General features: G+C 37.1%; 1 protein-coding gene across 2 annotated transcripts in view; it reads left to right on the top strand.

Annotated features, from left to right (window-relative positions):
• Positions 1–472: 472 nt before the first annotated feature.
• MDM1 (Mdm1 nuclear protein) overlaps positions 473–16,884 on the top strand; it is a 28,832-nt gene continuing 12,420 nt past the window's right edge. For both annotated transcript variants that reach the window (XM_069580957.1, XM_069580958.1), the window contains exons 1-7: positions 473–662; positions 1,674–1,788; positions 4,537–4,910; positions 6,009–6,143; positions 10,582–10,749; positions 12,006–12,109; positions 12,191–12,290. In XM_069580957.1, coding sequence (XP_069437058.1) covers positions 645–662; positions 1,674–1,788; positions 4,537–4,910; positions 6,009–6,143; positions 10,582–10,749; positions 12,006–12,109; positions 12,191–12,290 — 1,014 coding nt within the window. In that variant the 5' untranslated portion in view covers positions 473–644. The remainder of the gene's footprint in view (positions 663–1,673; positions 1,789–4,536; positions 4,911–6,008; positions 6,144–10,581; positions 10,750–12,005; positions 12,110–12,190; positions 12,291–16,884) is intronic.

Raw genomic sequence — 16,884 nt, forward strand, 5'->3', positions numbered from 1 at the left:
ACTATATTTATTTTCTGGCCTCTTCGTTTTGATGTGATAGTAAACAGTGTAGCATGGTTGTCCATGGCAGGAATTGATATTCCAAAGAACAGACCTGAATAGTTTCACCTCATAAAAAGAAACATTCGGTTCTGTCATACACGTTGGAATTAAAAACACACTGTGCTGTTTATGACGTCAAGAATCGGGGCCCAGCGAGGTCGGTGACTCAACGAATCCCAGCAGTTAGACCATTGTTGCAGAGTGGCCCACAAACCAGACGCCATCAACTCGTCAGGACGAAGCTCCCGCGGGGCCCCGCCCACTTCGGGTCCGGGAGCCTCATTGGCCGGCCTTCCGCCCGCCACTTCTACCAGCCCGCGGGATTTGGCTCGGGAGGCGGGCGTTTTCCTTTCCGACACTAATTGGCCGAATCTTAATGACGGCATGGGGTTTTTGGAGTCTCAATTGGTTCTTAGTCTTCAGAATGGGCGGGGAAAGGCAGAGCGACAGGGCTCAAGGGGGGAATCGCGGAGTGCGCCGGCGCGTAGTCGAGGACGCTGGGCCGAAGCTTTTGCCTGGGAACCTACTGTTGTCGCCCCGCCCCCTCGAAGCTTTTTGTCCCGTTAACTGTCGGGGTGGCGGGGGCTCCAGCTCAGGCCGACATGCCGGTGCGCTTCAAGGTGAGGACGGGGTCCCCGGGCCCGAAGCCTGATGGGGGGAATTAAGGCGGGGCGGGTGCGGCGTGCCGGAGCCTCACTGGCTTTCTGGGCCGCGCCCCCCGGCCCCGTAGAACCTGTCAGCTCCCGAGGCTGCCTGTCACTATCCCGGAGGATGCTCATCTCCTCTTACCTAGCCCCCTCTCCGCTCACACTCGGTTCTGAGTTGTCGAGTGGAAGAGTTAGATGGTTTGAGATGGATTTATTTGGGGCGGGAACGGGGGAGGTGCTCAGAGGCGTGTACATAGAGGGCACTTTATAATGAGAACTGTGGGGGCTTCAGATTGGGGCACCTGTGGACCACATCACAGCTTAGCATTTAACACCCGTTCCCTTTAAAACTTCAGGGCATTTTATGTCTTTTAAAGGCTTGAGAAGTGGGACCCTGACGAGATTAAAGACAGGGTATAAGAAACACATTATTCATAATCATGCATTTCTTTAAGGTTTGTTGATAGTTTCTGATTGGTAGCTGTCATGATCAAGCACGCAACATAACAGTTGACCACAGTGCTCCACAAGCCCTGCAGTCTTCTATCTTGAGGGTTTGTATTCAGAATGGGAGGGGAATTTGTCTTTTCTTGGTTGACTTTACAAAACTTCACAAGGAACTAGGCATACTATTGCAATATAATATTGTGTACTCGGTGAGAACTTCATTAGTTAGGATAATTATAGTGATGATGATTTAAATTGCCACCCATTTTCAGACCAAAGCTCAAGCTTTTGATTCCAACATCCAGCAAAAGGGTAGCCATTCCTAGTAGCATCTGCCTCGGATTAAGGTTATAACACTGAACTGCTTAGCGCAGGGCTGGGTAAATATTAGGAGCTATTATTAAGGAGCTCTTCTGTGTTTAATTAGTCTTAAGTATTTCCACTCTTTTTAGAGGTTCAGACATGATTTTTACTGATGTATACTTTAAAACAACTTTCATTAATTCCATTGTACTTAAATTGTACTTTGCATTACAGGGGTTGAGTGAGTACCAGAGAAATTTTCTGTGGAAAAAGTCGTATTTGTCAGAGTCCTGTAATTCCTCAGTGGGGAGAAGACACCCATGGGCTGGACTTAGATCAGATCAATTAGGTGAGTTGAACAATTAGTTGTCATTATAACTTGAATAAACCTTGGGCAAAATGATTAAAAATCTGTGGTTTCCCCGAGTGTGATAGAAGGAGAGAGAGACAGACTGACTTGATTCAACCTGCTTGCTTAATTCTCCCTTACTAGAATATAAGATCTCTGAGAACAGAGCTCTGTCTTCACCACCGTGTTCCTGCCCAGTACCTAACGTAGGGCCTTGGCACATTCTAAAGCTTATTAAAACTCTCTCTTTTTTAAAATGAATGCATAAACCTGGGTTTGAATCCACATTTGCTGTGTGACTTTGGACAAATTGGGCCTGTTTCACCAAGTGGGACTTGGGAAGCCCCTTGCACAGGATTGTTGGGAGTGATGAATGAGATGTTCCTGTTAAGGGCTAGGTGCTTATACACAGATACTGCTAGGTGCTCCTCCTGTGACCCCTGTGAGAGTGCAGATGTGTAGGATATAATTTCCTCCAATCTTAGATGTTTGAAGCCAGGAAAAGACTTAAAGAGTGGAGTGCCAAGTCTGGAAACTAGTAAGAAGAGCATATTTCCAGGATTAGGTTTGGAGAACAAAGGGAAGAGTGGACTAGAGTGGGTGGTTCTTTTAATATTCCTCTGAATTGTCAGGCTCCTTTGCCCAGAGCCTGGCTTCAAAGCCCGAGTGTCCCTGCATCTTAGGCGGGGTGGTGCTCATAATCCTCTCCAGATGACCAGAATTCCACAAATGTGAGGCTCTATTAGATTAAGTATCCCAACATAAATCTCTCAAATGTAGCTAAGCTAAACCCATTGAGGGCCTTAAGGGATATTATGACACTGGCGAATTGGTTAACCATATAACATTTTAGTTTAGATCAGCTGCATTTGAAAGGGTGATGATGAAATGAGACTATGGAAACAGAGCCGCTTTGGAGTATGATACCTTAATGAGAAAGGAATGTCTAGGGGGAGGGGCAGAGTGGGAACTCCAGGTTGTTCAAAAAGGAGGTAGAAAGCTAGCAAGGAACAGCAGCAGTGTTAACCTGAAACTGGCTAGACATTCTCTGTGTCTTTTTCCTTCTAGTGTGTGCAGAGAGACAAGGGTGGACCACTTGAGAAGCTTCCCTTTTCATTTTGCTCTTCTTCCACCAGCCCTGCTCTGTTAAAGAGGGACGTCTAGGGCAGTGGTCTTCAAGTATTTTTGGTTTCATAACTGCTAAAAGAATTTAGAAAATCTATCTGTCTTCACATTTTAAAGTTGATATTTAATTTTTTTAATAAAAGCGTAATGAACAGTACAATCAAAGGATATATTTCTGGCTTATTGTGCATACACAAATATCATAAATGTTTTACGTGTATTTTGTTAACTTTGGAGCTGCTAGTTTAGCTCAGTTTACGGTAAGTGTTCATCATTTAATTGGTAAAGTCAGTCCTCATTGGAAAATTAATCAGATAAAATTAGAATTTTCCATGAGAAGAAAGTCTAACTTTATTTTTTGGTTCACATAAGTGCATTAATATGCATATATGCAGTTCACATAATGAATCTTACACTTGAATTTTAGTTTAAGATAGGTAGATGGAAAAGGCTTGGAGCTAGATAAAATAAGGTGCTGTTCCTTTTGTTATTTCTGCCTTCTTTGCTGTTAAATATTCCGCATCAGGAGTTGTGCTTTCTTGAATTGTTCCTTTGTTTGTCCTCCCCACCTATGACAAATTTTTAAAGAAAATTCCATAGGGTGGTTGAGAGCCATGTGTTCCTTTTGTAAAGTGGGCAAAGGGTGATTATGAAAGGAGCGTTGAGAAGGGAAACTACAGATGGCAGATGAAGCCCTTAGGCAGATCAGTGTCAGGAAGTGGCACATATGGAAGTGAGGATCTGGAAAGTGATTCCTTTAAGCTGCCGTTTCTGCACCCCTCATCTGGATGTCTTTATATGCCTCCAGACATGTATGCATCCAGTGTGAAGACTGTGGTCTAGGGGAGACTTGCACCAGTGGAGACTTTGTGTCCAATGGCAAAAATATCCATGATAGACGCTAAAGAGCTCTGATTTTAGCTAATGCCAGATTGTCTGTCCACCTTCCCTTCTCTTCTAGTCTTAATCTTTCTTCTCCATCCTACACCATCTTCTTTCTATTTAAAGAATAGCTCCAAACTAGGGCAGTATCTCAGAGCTCCTCTTACCTGGGTAGAAGGTTAAGTTTTTTAGGCATTTGCTTTCCAGAGAGAAATATAGAGAAATTGTATCTTAGCTCTGGTTCAAAGGGTTCATTCTCTTTAACTTCTCAGGAAGAGCTCAAGGCAGATATAGAGCCAAGATCTAGCATAATGACATCTCATCCCTTCTCATCTTGGTCTGCACTGCATAAGAGAAGCTTTGTGAAAAGTTCCACATTTTGACAGTACCAGGGCCCATTGTCCTGCTAAGTAGCACAGGAAAGTAATTAGAAACGGAGGCAACACATTCCTCCTGGCTTGCCAGTTCCATCACGTTGCAATTCTAGTGACTTGTGTTAGGATAACTTGAACATCATGACCCCAATTTAAATTTATGGTCAAACTTTTACTATTTCTTTAAAGCAAAATTAGGGATTTTACATTGAAAAACTGTACTTTTTTTTAAATCCTGTAACTGGAAGGATATTGTGTATCTCAGGTGAATTTTACATTCCATTTCTTCTCTCATACATGTGATTCAAAGTTGTCTTTGTGGCTTTATGCTTTGGTTTCTGCTAATTTTGCATATTATATTTTGTAGGAATCACAAGAGAGCCAAGTTTTATTTCGAAAAGAAGAGTCCCTCATCATGACCCACAGATTTCAAAATCTCTTGAGTGGAATGGAGCTACCTCAGAGAATGATGTGGTCCTATCACCAGAAACTGAAGCTCCCAGAACACCAGAATCACAGGAGGCAGAACAAACAGAAGATGTTAACCAAGAAAGACTTCTTCCAGTAGAAGCCTCCAGGGGTCCCAAGAGAACCAGATCTCACTCTGCAGACTCTAGAACTGAGGGGGCTTCAGATATTGTAGAAAATAAGGAAGATGTAAAAGCAGACCGCGTACCAGCTAATGAAAATGTGGAGCTGAAACATCCTACCAAGCCTCTTTCAGAAAACGTAGATGATAGGGTATGTGTATTCACTGTATTTCTTTTTAGAAGCATAGAATTTTCTATAAATTTTATCATTTCAGTAATATTACATTTTGTTGCTTAATTTTTTTCTGCTGTTTTCTTGTTCAAAGTCTGTAGAATAGACTATAAGGTGATAGTTGACTTTAGTTATTATGAATTAGTTCTATTCTTAACAGTTGCCATTTTGTACTGGTTATTTTCAGATAGCCCTTCATTGGGAAGACAGTCTGCCTCTGGATTTCATTTATCATATATCAGCATCTGAGTCCTAAGGGAGAGATCAAGTTGAGACAGAGAAGGGGAGTAGGCTATTACTTCTGGCAGGGATGGTGAGCTGACTTATACCTAGGCCCTTTTCAATTTCTTATTGTATACCAGAGGAAAAAAAAACAGCCTCAGTTGGCAAAATGCAAAAGAAAGGAGAGGTCTGGCTGGATCTCAAAAGATCTTGCAGTTTGCTCTCTTATGTCATAGCTGGCCTGTGGAAGGCCCCTGCAAGCACATAAGCAGAGGCTGTGGGGCCCTGTGCAGGCACCTCACTGCCTTCCACAGTTTTCTCCACTCTACTGCTTCCTCCCTATTTCATGTCCACCACTAACTGGAACCACGGAGAGGCATTTAAAAGTGCTGGAAAACCAGGGGACACAAGGGAATCAAGGGAGGTAACATGTAAGTCTGATGGGCAGGGGAAGAGGTGTCCCAAAAGCAAGGTGTGGATGAGGTGATGAGCTGTTATTTCTTACTAGTAGATCCATTTATGAATAATTGGTAGGAATAAACTGAGAAATGTTACCTTTTGCTGGGATGCATGATAATTCCTTGACAGTATTAAGAAAGGAATTTTAAAGAGTCACAATTTAAAAGGAACATTACTGATGGAAGTTTGCTCTATAACAATGTGCATATGGTTAACAATACTATACTATACACTTAAATTTGTTAGGAGTGTAGATTTTTACATTGTATGTTTATATTGTATTTTTATATTGTATTGTATATATGTATGTTTATTTTAAATTACAGTTAAAAAACAAGTTTGAATAGAAATTTTTAATAACTTTGAATGTTCTGTTCTTTTTCCCTCCCCCAACAGTTAGATAGACTATTGCGGAAGAAAGCTGGATTGACAGTTGTTCCTTCACATAATGTCTTGAGGAATTCTGAATATCAAAGGCAGTTTGTTTGGAAGACCCCTAAACAACCTGCTCCAGCTTTTGCAGCCAATCAGGTAGTTTAATGGATGCAGTACATTTTTGAGTGCCATTATCTAATCTAGTGTTGCAGTTTACATAGAAAGAAATTAGATAGTAGATCTGGAGGTAGGTTCTAGAAAAGTGAAAATGAGAGTTTTGCTAAAATCATCCTGTTACTTCTGATTTATAGCAGTAATATTATACTGTCCTAGGCTACTGATGATCATTGTTGCCAGATCCATCACATATACTAAATATGAGACAGGGTAATGAAAACTTGAGGACTGGTAAGTTTTTGCATGCTGTGAATTTTTTTTTTACTTATTAAAAAATTATTAAATTGGTTATATTCTACATGTTGGTTTTATTCTACATATTTATTTACATATGTTCTCCAGGTTCATCCATGTTGTAGCAAATGAAAGGATTTGCTTTTTAAATGCCAAATAATATTCCATTTTCTTTATCCATTCATCTGTCCATGGACACTTAGACTGATTCCGTATCTTGGCTATTGTGAATACTATAATGAGCATGGCAGTGTAGATTATCTAGAGATACTGATTTCATATCCCTTGGATATATACCTGGAATAGGGTTGCTGGATCATATGATAATTATATTTTAAGTGTTTAAGTGTTGTGTTTCATTGACTAATATATTGCAAGTTTTCTGTCTAAGAAAGGCATAACTGCTTTGGGTATTTAATAAGTAAAAAATAGGTTGAGGTGATACAAGATATATAATTTTGTCTTTATATCAAATGACCAGTGATAGAATTGTCAATTTGTGTTTGTAAAATTCAAAAGCTAAAATGGTAACTAGAAGTGATATTAAGTTTCATCGTATTCTCACACAGTTTCAGTACTGGGCTACCATTACTAAAATATATATATTTTTTACTACTATAATTCTCTAGAAAGTTCTTAGCTCTTAACTCTCATTTATGTTCTTAACCATATTCCTAGGTGTAAGTAGGAAATACTTCCATTCAGAATATCCCCGAAGGTTCATGGAAGCTTAGTCTTTTCTTTCTCACTCACCTGTGTACTTTATGCATCCCCAAAGACTGAGAGGATAATTAGATTCAGAAAGACAATAACATGTCGTCTTATACTAAGATAATATTTCCACTGTTATAAATTGTAGCAAATTTAGGCTTACTTGTTATTCAGTTTTTAAAAACCTGAAATATATATAACATTTTAGGAACACAAAAAATAACCTAAAGCAATACATTCCCTTTATAAACTAGTGAATAGAATCAATACTTCTTTTGCTGGCTCACAAGTGTTCTTAGATAGAAAATGTACCAGAAAATACAGCCTGAAAATTGTGATTGTTTAGTTTTTATGGAATATAAGCTAGAGGTAATTCAAATCAAAGCCCTATTGACAACTTTTACATATTTCAGTGAAAAGCATTGTGTAGAAATTTTCTTTTTATAGCATCAGAAGTCACTAGCAAATACCTTTACTGTTAGCTTTATTGCTGTCATTGGTGAAGACTTCAGAGAATTTTTTGTAAAGAAATGCTCTGTTAGTTAAAGCATATCAGCAGTTTCAGGTCTGTGGGTTGGAGAGTTGTGTGACAGAAATTTTTTCCATGCTTGTTGATGGGGAAATTCCTAAAGGAGCTATTCATTTCTGTTTTATCAGACACTTGTTTTCTGAAAGGATGTCTTATACATAAAGGAGTAAGAACAATTTATGGCAGAAAAGTTCTTGAGATTATGCTGAACTTAAAAAGATATACTGTTTGGTTTTGAAGTGTAGGTATATTATTCAGCATTATGAAGCAGTTAAACACCTTATTTGAACTCCATATCTTTTCCATTACTTTCTTTGTAATCAGTGGCAATATACCATAAAATGGAAACCATATCATGGAATAATAAGGATAAAAGGAAACATTTATAAATAGAAACATGATAATTACCTGATTTTTTCCCTTGCTTCAGGCTAAAATTAAGTAAGCAAAGGAAAAAAAATGAACAAATGCATGTCAGATATTGAAAATATTAAGAATATTTTATTGTTGCAGGAAGAAAAAAGTTGATGTCAAGGAGGAAAAAACTTGTAGAGCTGACGAAGTTGCTTTGTAAAGCTAATGTGTATTTTCATGTGATTAAAATCTGCCTATTTTACTTATCCTATTGCCAAACTAATGGAGTGGTAGGGAACTTTGGGGGAGAAAAGATATGATTCATTATTTCTTTTGACTTAAGTATTATTTTGATTATAATAACTATTACTCAGAACATATTAATGAGCATTGAAAGTTGACCTTTGGATTTTCCTTCCAGTTTTATTGAGGTATAATTGAGAAAAATTACGTAATTTTGATGTACAACATAAAGGTTTGATATATGCATTCATTCTGAAATGATTACTACAGTCAAGCAAATTAACACATCTGTTGCCTCACATAGCTACCATTTTGTGTGTGTGTGTGAATGCACAACACTTAAAAATGCTTGATCTCTACCCGCTTAGCAAATTTTAAGTATACAGTACAGTACTGAGTTCTTCCCTGGTGGCTCAGATGGTTGAGTCTGCCTGCAATGCTGGAGACCTAGATTTGATCCCTGGGTTGGGAAGATCCACTGGAGAAGGGAATGGCTACCCACTCCAGTACTCTTGCCTGAAGAATTCCATGGACAGAGGAGTCTGGTGGTTTATAGTCTATGGGGTTGCAAAGAGTAGGACACAATTGAGCGACTAACACTTTCACTTTTTTCACAGTATTTTAACTGTAGTCATGCTATACTTTAGCTCTCCATAACTTATTTATCCTGCATAGATGAAACTTTGTACCCTTTGACCAACATATCTCCATTTACCCCCTCTCCTAGTCCCTGGAAACCACTATTCTATGAATTCTTTTAGATTCCACCTATAAGTGGGATCAAACCATGTAGTATTTTTGTCTTTCTGTGCCTGGCTTATTTCACTTAACATATGTTCTCCAGGTTCATCTGTGTTGTAGCAAATGAAGGGATTTGCTTTTTAAATGCCAAATAATATTCCATTTTCTTTATCCATTCATCTGTCCATGGACACTTAGATTGATTCCGTATCTTGGCTGTTGTGAATACTATAATGAGCATGGCAGTGAAGATTATCTAGAGATACTGATTTCATATCCCTTGGATATATACCTGGAATAGGGTTGCTGGATCATACGATAATTATATTTTAAATTTTTTGAGGACCCCTCATGACTGCTTTCCATATGAATTTACATTCCCACAAATAGTGGACAGGGGTTCCCTTTTCTCTACATCCTCACCAATATTTGTTATCTTTTATATTTTGTTAATGCCCATTCTAACGTATGTGAGGTAAAGTCTCATTGATGTTGATTTACTCCTTGATGATTAGTGATGCATTCATGTACCTGTTGACCATTTATGTCTTCTTTGGAAAAAAGTTCTTTTGCCTATTTTTAAATCAGCTTGTTTTTTTTCTATTCAGTTTTTTATGAATTCTTTATTATTTTGAATATTAACTCTTTATCACATATGATTTGCAAAATTTCCTATTCCATCAGTTCAGTTCAGTCGCTCAGTCGTGTCCGACTCTGCAACCCCATGAATTGTAGCACGCCAGGCCTCCCTGTCCACCAACTCTCAGAGTTCACCCAAACTCTGTCCATCGAGTTGGTGGTGCCATCCATTCCATAGGTTATGTTTTAATTTTGTTGATGTTTTCCCTTCTTGTATGAAATGTTTTAGTTTGATGTAGTCCCACTTGTTTATGATTGCTTTTGTTGCCTGTGTTTTTGGTGTCAAATCCAAAAAATCGTTAAGATCCATGTCAAGGAGCTTAGCCTATGTTTTCTTTTAGGAGTTTTATGGTTTCAGGGCTTACATTCAAATCTGTAATCCATTTTGATTTAATTTCTATATATGGCATAAGATAATGGTCTAGATTCATTCTTTTACATGTGGCTATCCAGTTTTCTTAGCAGCATTTATTGAAGAAACCCTTTCCCCATTTTACATTCTTGACTCCTTTGTCATAAATTAATTGACCATATATGTGTGGGCTTGTTTTTGGACTCATTCTGTTCCATTGATCTATGTGTCTGTTTTTATGCCTCTTTGCCCATTTTTTAATCAGGTTGTTTCTTGCTATTGAGTTCCTTGATTTCTTTAAATATTTTAGAAATTGACCCCTTACAAGATGTATGCAGGTACTTTCTTGTACTCAATAGTTTGTCTCTTCACTCTGTTGATTGTTTTCTTTAGAGAAGTTTTTTTTTAAGTTTGACATAATCCCATTTGCCTATTTTTACTTTTGTTGCAATGGCTATTAATTAGCCATGTGAAATGAAATTATAGTCGTATATAACTTTCCCTTTTTTGTATCCTGATGATTAAACTTTATATGTGGAATGCTTTAAGCAATTGAAGTTCTAAGTTCTATATATTTAACAAAAAAACTAAACTAAAGTAATTTTTGTTTTAAGGTTTTCCACAATAAAAGCAAATTTGTTCCACAATTCAAAGGTAACTCAGTCATCCATGAAACTGAATACAAAAGAAATTTTAAGGGCTTATCCCCAGTGAAAGAACCAAAATTAAGAAGTCATTTGAAGGAAAACGGAAATTTTGAAACAATATCTCCTGAAAAGAAGGTATTTGTCAATTCTTTTTTTACAATTTATTTATTTTAGTTGGAGGCTAATTACTTTACAATATCACATTTTCTTTTACTTACCACCATTTGCAACTTTATAAGTTTCCTTTTACTTATCACCATGTGAGATTTTTGTTTTTAGCTAGTTCATTTATTTGTTTGTTCACTTAATGTCAAATGTTCATTGAGCCCTTGGTAGAAGCCAGGCACTGGTAGGTACTGAGAATACAATTATAACCATACTAAGCCTTAAGCAGCTCTTGGGCCACGAGCTCTTGTTGCATGGGGGTAGACAGAGATGTAAATAAGTATAATACAGTGCAACGAATGCTTAATAATATAGCAGGTAAGTCTGCTATGCCTAATATCAAATGATTGGCCTTACAGTAATGTGAACTTCAGGGGTTACAGTGGTGATAGAAACACATACTTTAATGGAAATTAAGAGAGAAATACATATACACACATGTTATTTTAAACTAGAGCTTTAGTATACCAAGTTATAGCCAGTATAATTCACACGACTTACCTCAGTACGTACAAACACCTACTTCTGTAAGAAGTTTACAGCTGTTTGAGTTGCATCATCAGGTTAAAACTATTGTAAACTATAGGTAAATCAGGGATAGGTCCTGTTTTTGAATCTCCTGGAATGTCATACCTATTTTATGGATTCTAAGAGTGAAAACTGTATGACTAAAAGTAAAATTATATATATATAAAACAAAGATATTACAGTTATATATGATTATAAAAATCATATATAATATATGTGTATAATAATGTATAATACTTTTTTATTTGGACTTACAATATTCTTAAAGAGAAAAAGAATTGTTATTCAGTAAAGCAATGTGCTAACTTACTTTTTGGGACCTTCCATTTAATTATTGTAACAATTAAGTGTAGATTTAGAATATCAAAGGAAAATGTAAGACCAACGTTTAAAAGGTAGTTGAACGTCTAAATAAGTAACCTTGACATAATTAAAACATTTTTCTTAGCCAAGTATGTAAAATTTTTACTGTTAGAAAATGAAACCATATCCTGAGCTATATACTTCAAGAAACTAACCAGATAGACTAGTTTCAAAACTTGCTGTTGACTTGTGATTTTTGCATTATCTTAGTAGTAAAATCTTAGTTTTAAAAGCAATTATAATTCAGTATCCAAGTATACTTTATGACATCTGTATTTTCACTTTAATGTATAACATAAATGGAGCATGAAAAGTTCAAATTATTTTCATTTTAGTGTAATAAAACAGATGATCCTTTAAAATCAGAAGCAGAGATGGAATCAAAAGACTCAAACCAGCCTAAAAAGAAACTTACTCCTTGGAGACATCAAAGGCTTGGGTATGTATTTTGTAAGAAAAATATCATAGTATTTAGCTGATCAGCATGGTGAAATATTTACTCTCATTTCATTTCTGTTAGGAAGGTGAATTCAGAATATAGAGCAAAATTTCTGAGCCCAGCCCAGTATTTATATAAAGCTGGGGCTTGGACACGTGTGAAGGAAAACATACCAAATCAGGTGAGTATATAAACTCAGTAAACCCACGTTTTCTCTGATACTACTTCAGTTTAATTTCAATAGTTTTACTTAGTAGTAGAGACTACATTTTGAAGATACATGATGCGGTGATAGCACCAGAAGTATCAGTTGGATATTATTTATCAGTGTATTTACTTTAAAAAAAAATACCAACTAGCTCCTTAGGGATTAATTATAAGGTCTTTAAAGTTAAAAGTGTTTTTAAAATCAACTATTTTTGTTAATGAAGTCAGTTTATAGAATTGTAGCATTGTATACTTGATTATTTTATAACCTGCAGACCTCCACTCTCAAGTGAAGACTGATTGATTTTTCAAGATTAGTTTGTCTGACTGCACCACTGTTAGCTCCTTGTTTTGGAAAGATTATCTCTTGGCCTGAGACTTTTTAAAATTAAGATGAGTTGGTAGTTAGGGTTTCAGTCAGTTCAGTAGTGTCCGTAGCTCAGTTGTGTCCAACTCTTTGCAACCCTATGGACTGCAGCACGCCAGGCTTCCCTGTCAATCACCAACTGCCAGAGCTCACTCAGACTCATGTCCATTGAATCAGTGATACCATCCAACCATTTCATCCTCTGTCGTTTGCTTCATCTCCTGCCTTCAATCTTTCTCAGCATCAGGGTCTTTTCCAATAAGTCAGTTCTTCGCATCAGGTAGCCAAAGTATTGCAGTTTCCGCTTCACATTTGGTCCTTCCAGTGAATATTCAGGACTGATTTCCTTTAGGATTGACTGGTTGGATCCCCTTGTGGTCTGAGGGACTCTCAAGAGTCTTCTCCAACACCACAGTTCAAAAGCATCAGTTCTTTGGTGCTCAGATTTCTTTATGGTCCAACTCTCACATCCATACATGACTACTGGAAAAACCCCACAGCTTTGACTAGATGGACCTTTGTTGGCAAAGTAATGTCTCTGCTTATTAATATGCTGTCTAGGTTGGTCATAACTTTTCTTCCAAGGAGCAGGCATCTTTTAATTTCATGGCTGCAATCACCATCTGCAGTGATTTTGGAGCCTGTCACTGTTTCCACTGTTGCCCCATCTATTTGCCATGAAGTGATGGGACCAGATGCCATGATCTTCGTTTTCTGAATGTTGAGCTTTAAGCCAACTTTTCACTCTCCTGTTTCACTTTCATCAAGAGGCTCTGTAGTTCTTTGCTTTCTGCCATAAGGGTGGTGTCATCTGCATATCAGAGGTTATTAATATTTCTCCTGGCAGTCTTGATTCCAGCTTGTGCTTCATCCAGTCCAGCATTTCTCATGATGTACTCTGCATGTAAGTTAACAAGCAGGGTGACAATATACAGCCTTGACGTACTCCTTTCCCAATTTGGAACCAGTCTGTTGTTCCATGTCCGGTTTTAACTGTTGTTTCTTGACTTGCATACAGATTTCTCAGGAGGTAGGTAAGGTGGTCTGGTATTCCCATCTCTTTAAGAATTTTCCAGTTTGTTGTGATCCACACAGTCAAGGCTTTAGCGTAGTTAAGATTTAGATCTAAACATTTAATGGACTCTGAGGATTGTTACATCTGAAGTCATGATAAGGTAACAATCCTTATTCCTGCCCTCATGGAAGAGGACATTTTTGTTTTTGTTGTTAATTTAAGATGTTTCTTTAAGATTTCCTATTTAAGATTTCTCTCTTTAAGATTCCTATAGTAATGTGACTTTTCTGGGGTGTTTTATTAATTACTACTGGTGGTTTAAAGTGTTTAAATTAGTGGAATAGTTTGCCTTAACCTCATGGTCAAAATAATTTAAAAAGCAAATTGGAGTTAGAAGAGAATAAGAATTTTTAGTTATGAGATTAGTGAGGACTGATGGTGATAACAGTTTTAGTTGACCAGGTCATAGACATTTAATATTTTACTTAAACCCTATATACATTTTTTTCCCTGGAAGATACTTTATGTGGCTGCTTTTGATGTACCAACAATTAAGGATACCCACATTATCCTACTGCTAACATTTCATGGAATATTATTCTCACTCTTCAAATGCGCTTGGACATCGGCAACCTTACTGTTTGAGTGTTAACTCACCTGAAGTCCTGTTGTAGTTTTCTAGTCCATGTGTCGTCTTCACTTCCCTCTTTCTTCTTTGAGATATTGTACTTTTTGAATCTATAAATAATCTAGTCACTAGGTATTTTAAACCAAGTCCCAAGTTCATATTCACATAACACTAAGGTAGTTGACTTTTTGGTCCAGTAATTGTTTGTTACCTCCAAACTATAACCAGTGGCACTATTCCTCTTTAAAATGCTCACTTCAAGGGTTGTTTTTTTAATAATAACCAACAATTGCAATTGTTAAGTCCCATCCTCAGATTAACTGCTGGATCTGCGTTAATGCCTTTTTCCCTTGATTTTTAGGTAGTCTTCTTATCATCCCAACTACATTGGTTGAGATCATTTTTTTCTAATGTGCTTCCAGAAATTGGACTTTGTTTCAAGATGAAGTGCCACTTTTGAGAGACGTTCTATAATTTGACAGACTTTTAAGCACTTTTAGGTATAAGATGACTCTTTATTTTCAGGGGATGAATTTTGGAAACAAGAATTATTTTACTCCCCAATTTTCTGAGTTTGAATTTTTACATTTAAATTTTAAACAAATTTAGTTGTGTTCTTAATTTAGAGAGAGAAATTCAGAAAGGAAGACACTTTTAGCACGTATGTCATGTCCCTGATTGTATTACTTGACCTGGGAAGGGGTGTGTGTATTGCTTTAATTGTTTGACATGGCTTATTCATATCTTTTTTAGTGACTCTGGTTTTTGGCTGTGAGGATCAGTTTAAGCCACTGATTTTTTTACGCTTTCTAGCAGAACAAACACCTTACTTTGAAAATATCAGCCTCCTATTTTTTCATATTAGTTTAGGATTGCAGAAGTTTAAAATTATGTATTTGCAAAATATTGCAACATTAGCATGAAGATTATTAACAAAGATTGCTGATAAAGTGAATTTAAAGCACTGAGTTTTAAATGTCAGTAACAGACAAAGCTGAATAAAGTTTTTACAGAATTTCTGTATCTCCAATCCGTTCTTTAAAAAGAATCAGTGTCAAATAAAACTGGGTCACTGTGTGCATGGAGGGGATGTTTGTCCATCCTCTCATTCATCAATCAGTGATGTCCTCCCCCATGGATAGAATGCAGCCTTCTTTGTGGCTCCTTCTTGCTCGACCCTCACTCAATGCAGGACTGGTAGGACCCCCTTTTGAAACCTTCCTTCAGTTTATATCTCATTTGTTTATTATGGCATAGATCATACAGTGTTATGATAATGATTTATCATATAGGAGGAAGTCGGCCTCCTTTACCAGATTGTGAGTTCACTGAGTGCCGGCCCTTTCTTGCTTAGCTTTGCTACCAGCCGTATAGCTCAGGCCTAGCACTTAGTCCACACTCAGGAACAGCTTGTGGAATCAGTGTTGAAAGGCTGCATTATCCCTTACCTCAAGGGATTTGTAGGTTAGTAGGGGAGAATGACAAAAGCAGTAATTCCAGAAAAATGAAATAGGTACTAATGAGGGTATACACGAAGAGCTTTGAGAGCTCAGAGGAGGAAGTGATCCTAAGACATGAAGATTTTATCATGCGGGTGATGGGGTGACCATGATACATTTGAAGCATGCAGGGATGTATTAGAAATAAAATCTGGATTCTATCAAGGCACTTTATTACAAGGTTCCTGTGCATTCAGAATACCCTGATTATGAGTATTCAGAATACCCTGATTATGAGTTCAGACTCAATCCATGTGTCTCAATTCTACCTGTTAAATGAAAAAAACGTTAACTAGTAATTTTCTGTAAGTTAAAAAAAATGGTAAATGAATATGGCTCAATTTTTTTTGACAGTGAAGAAAACATTTGAAGAAAACAATGTTTTGAATTATCCTTTGGGAATGTTTCAGGTTTGGTTCATTAGAGCAATAGGATTCTATTGGCATTTTGCGGGTTTTTTTTTTGCCCTGGCAGGTGCTGTCCTTTGCTTTGGCTGATGCATTAGACGTAGTGCTTGCCTCCCTCTGCATCAGTAGTATCCTTAAGGAGCTGAGGATGTGTTTCTCCAGTTGCTTTCACAGTGCTAATTTCATTATATGCTTTTTTGTCTTCAAGTGAGAGAAGAGCAGCTTTAGCAGACAGCATCTAGATAGCCTTTTCAGGCTAGTACTCTGTCTTTATGATAGGAAAAAGTTACACAGTTTTTTTTGAGAATAAATCAAATAGATTATTGAAAACAATTTTAAGCTGCAACTTAGTTTTTTTACATTGTGGGATTGTATTTAAGAAAGTCAGAAGGTGGCAGTATAATGTATAAAATGAAAGAGTTTCAGTGAGTATAAGAGACTCCTTTTCATGTGAAAATATATTATTTGCATATAAGGGAATTAATATGTGAGTCACCTCATATATAGTTCATCAGAATATTTTTGGGGGTATCCTGTTAACTTTGTCAAATTTATTACATCTATTATTGTGATAGTCTTTTAAATTATGTATTTATTACTGGTTTGGGTGATTACAAGGGAATGTTGAGGAATTTGGAGGGGGAAGTCATGA

Source organism: Ovis canadensis, chromosome 3, assembly GCF_042477335.2.
Source record: "Ovis canadensis isolate MfBH-ARS-UI-01 breed Bighorn chromosome 3, ARS-UI_OviCan_v2, whole genome shotgun sequence".
Classification (NCBI taxonomy): domain Eukaryota; kingdom Metazoa; phylum Chordata; class Mammalia; order Artiodactyla; family Bovidae; genus Ovis; species Ovis canadensis.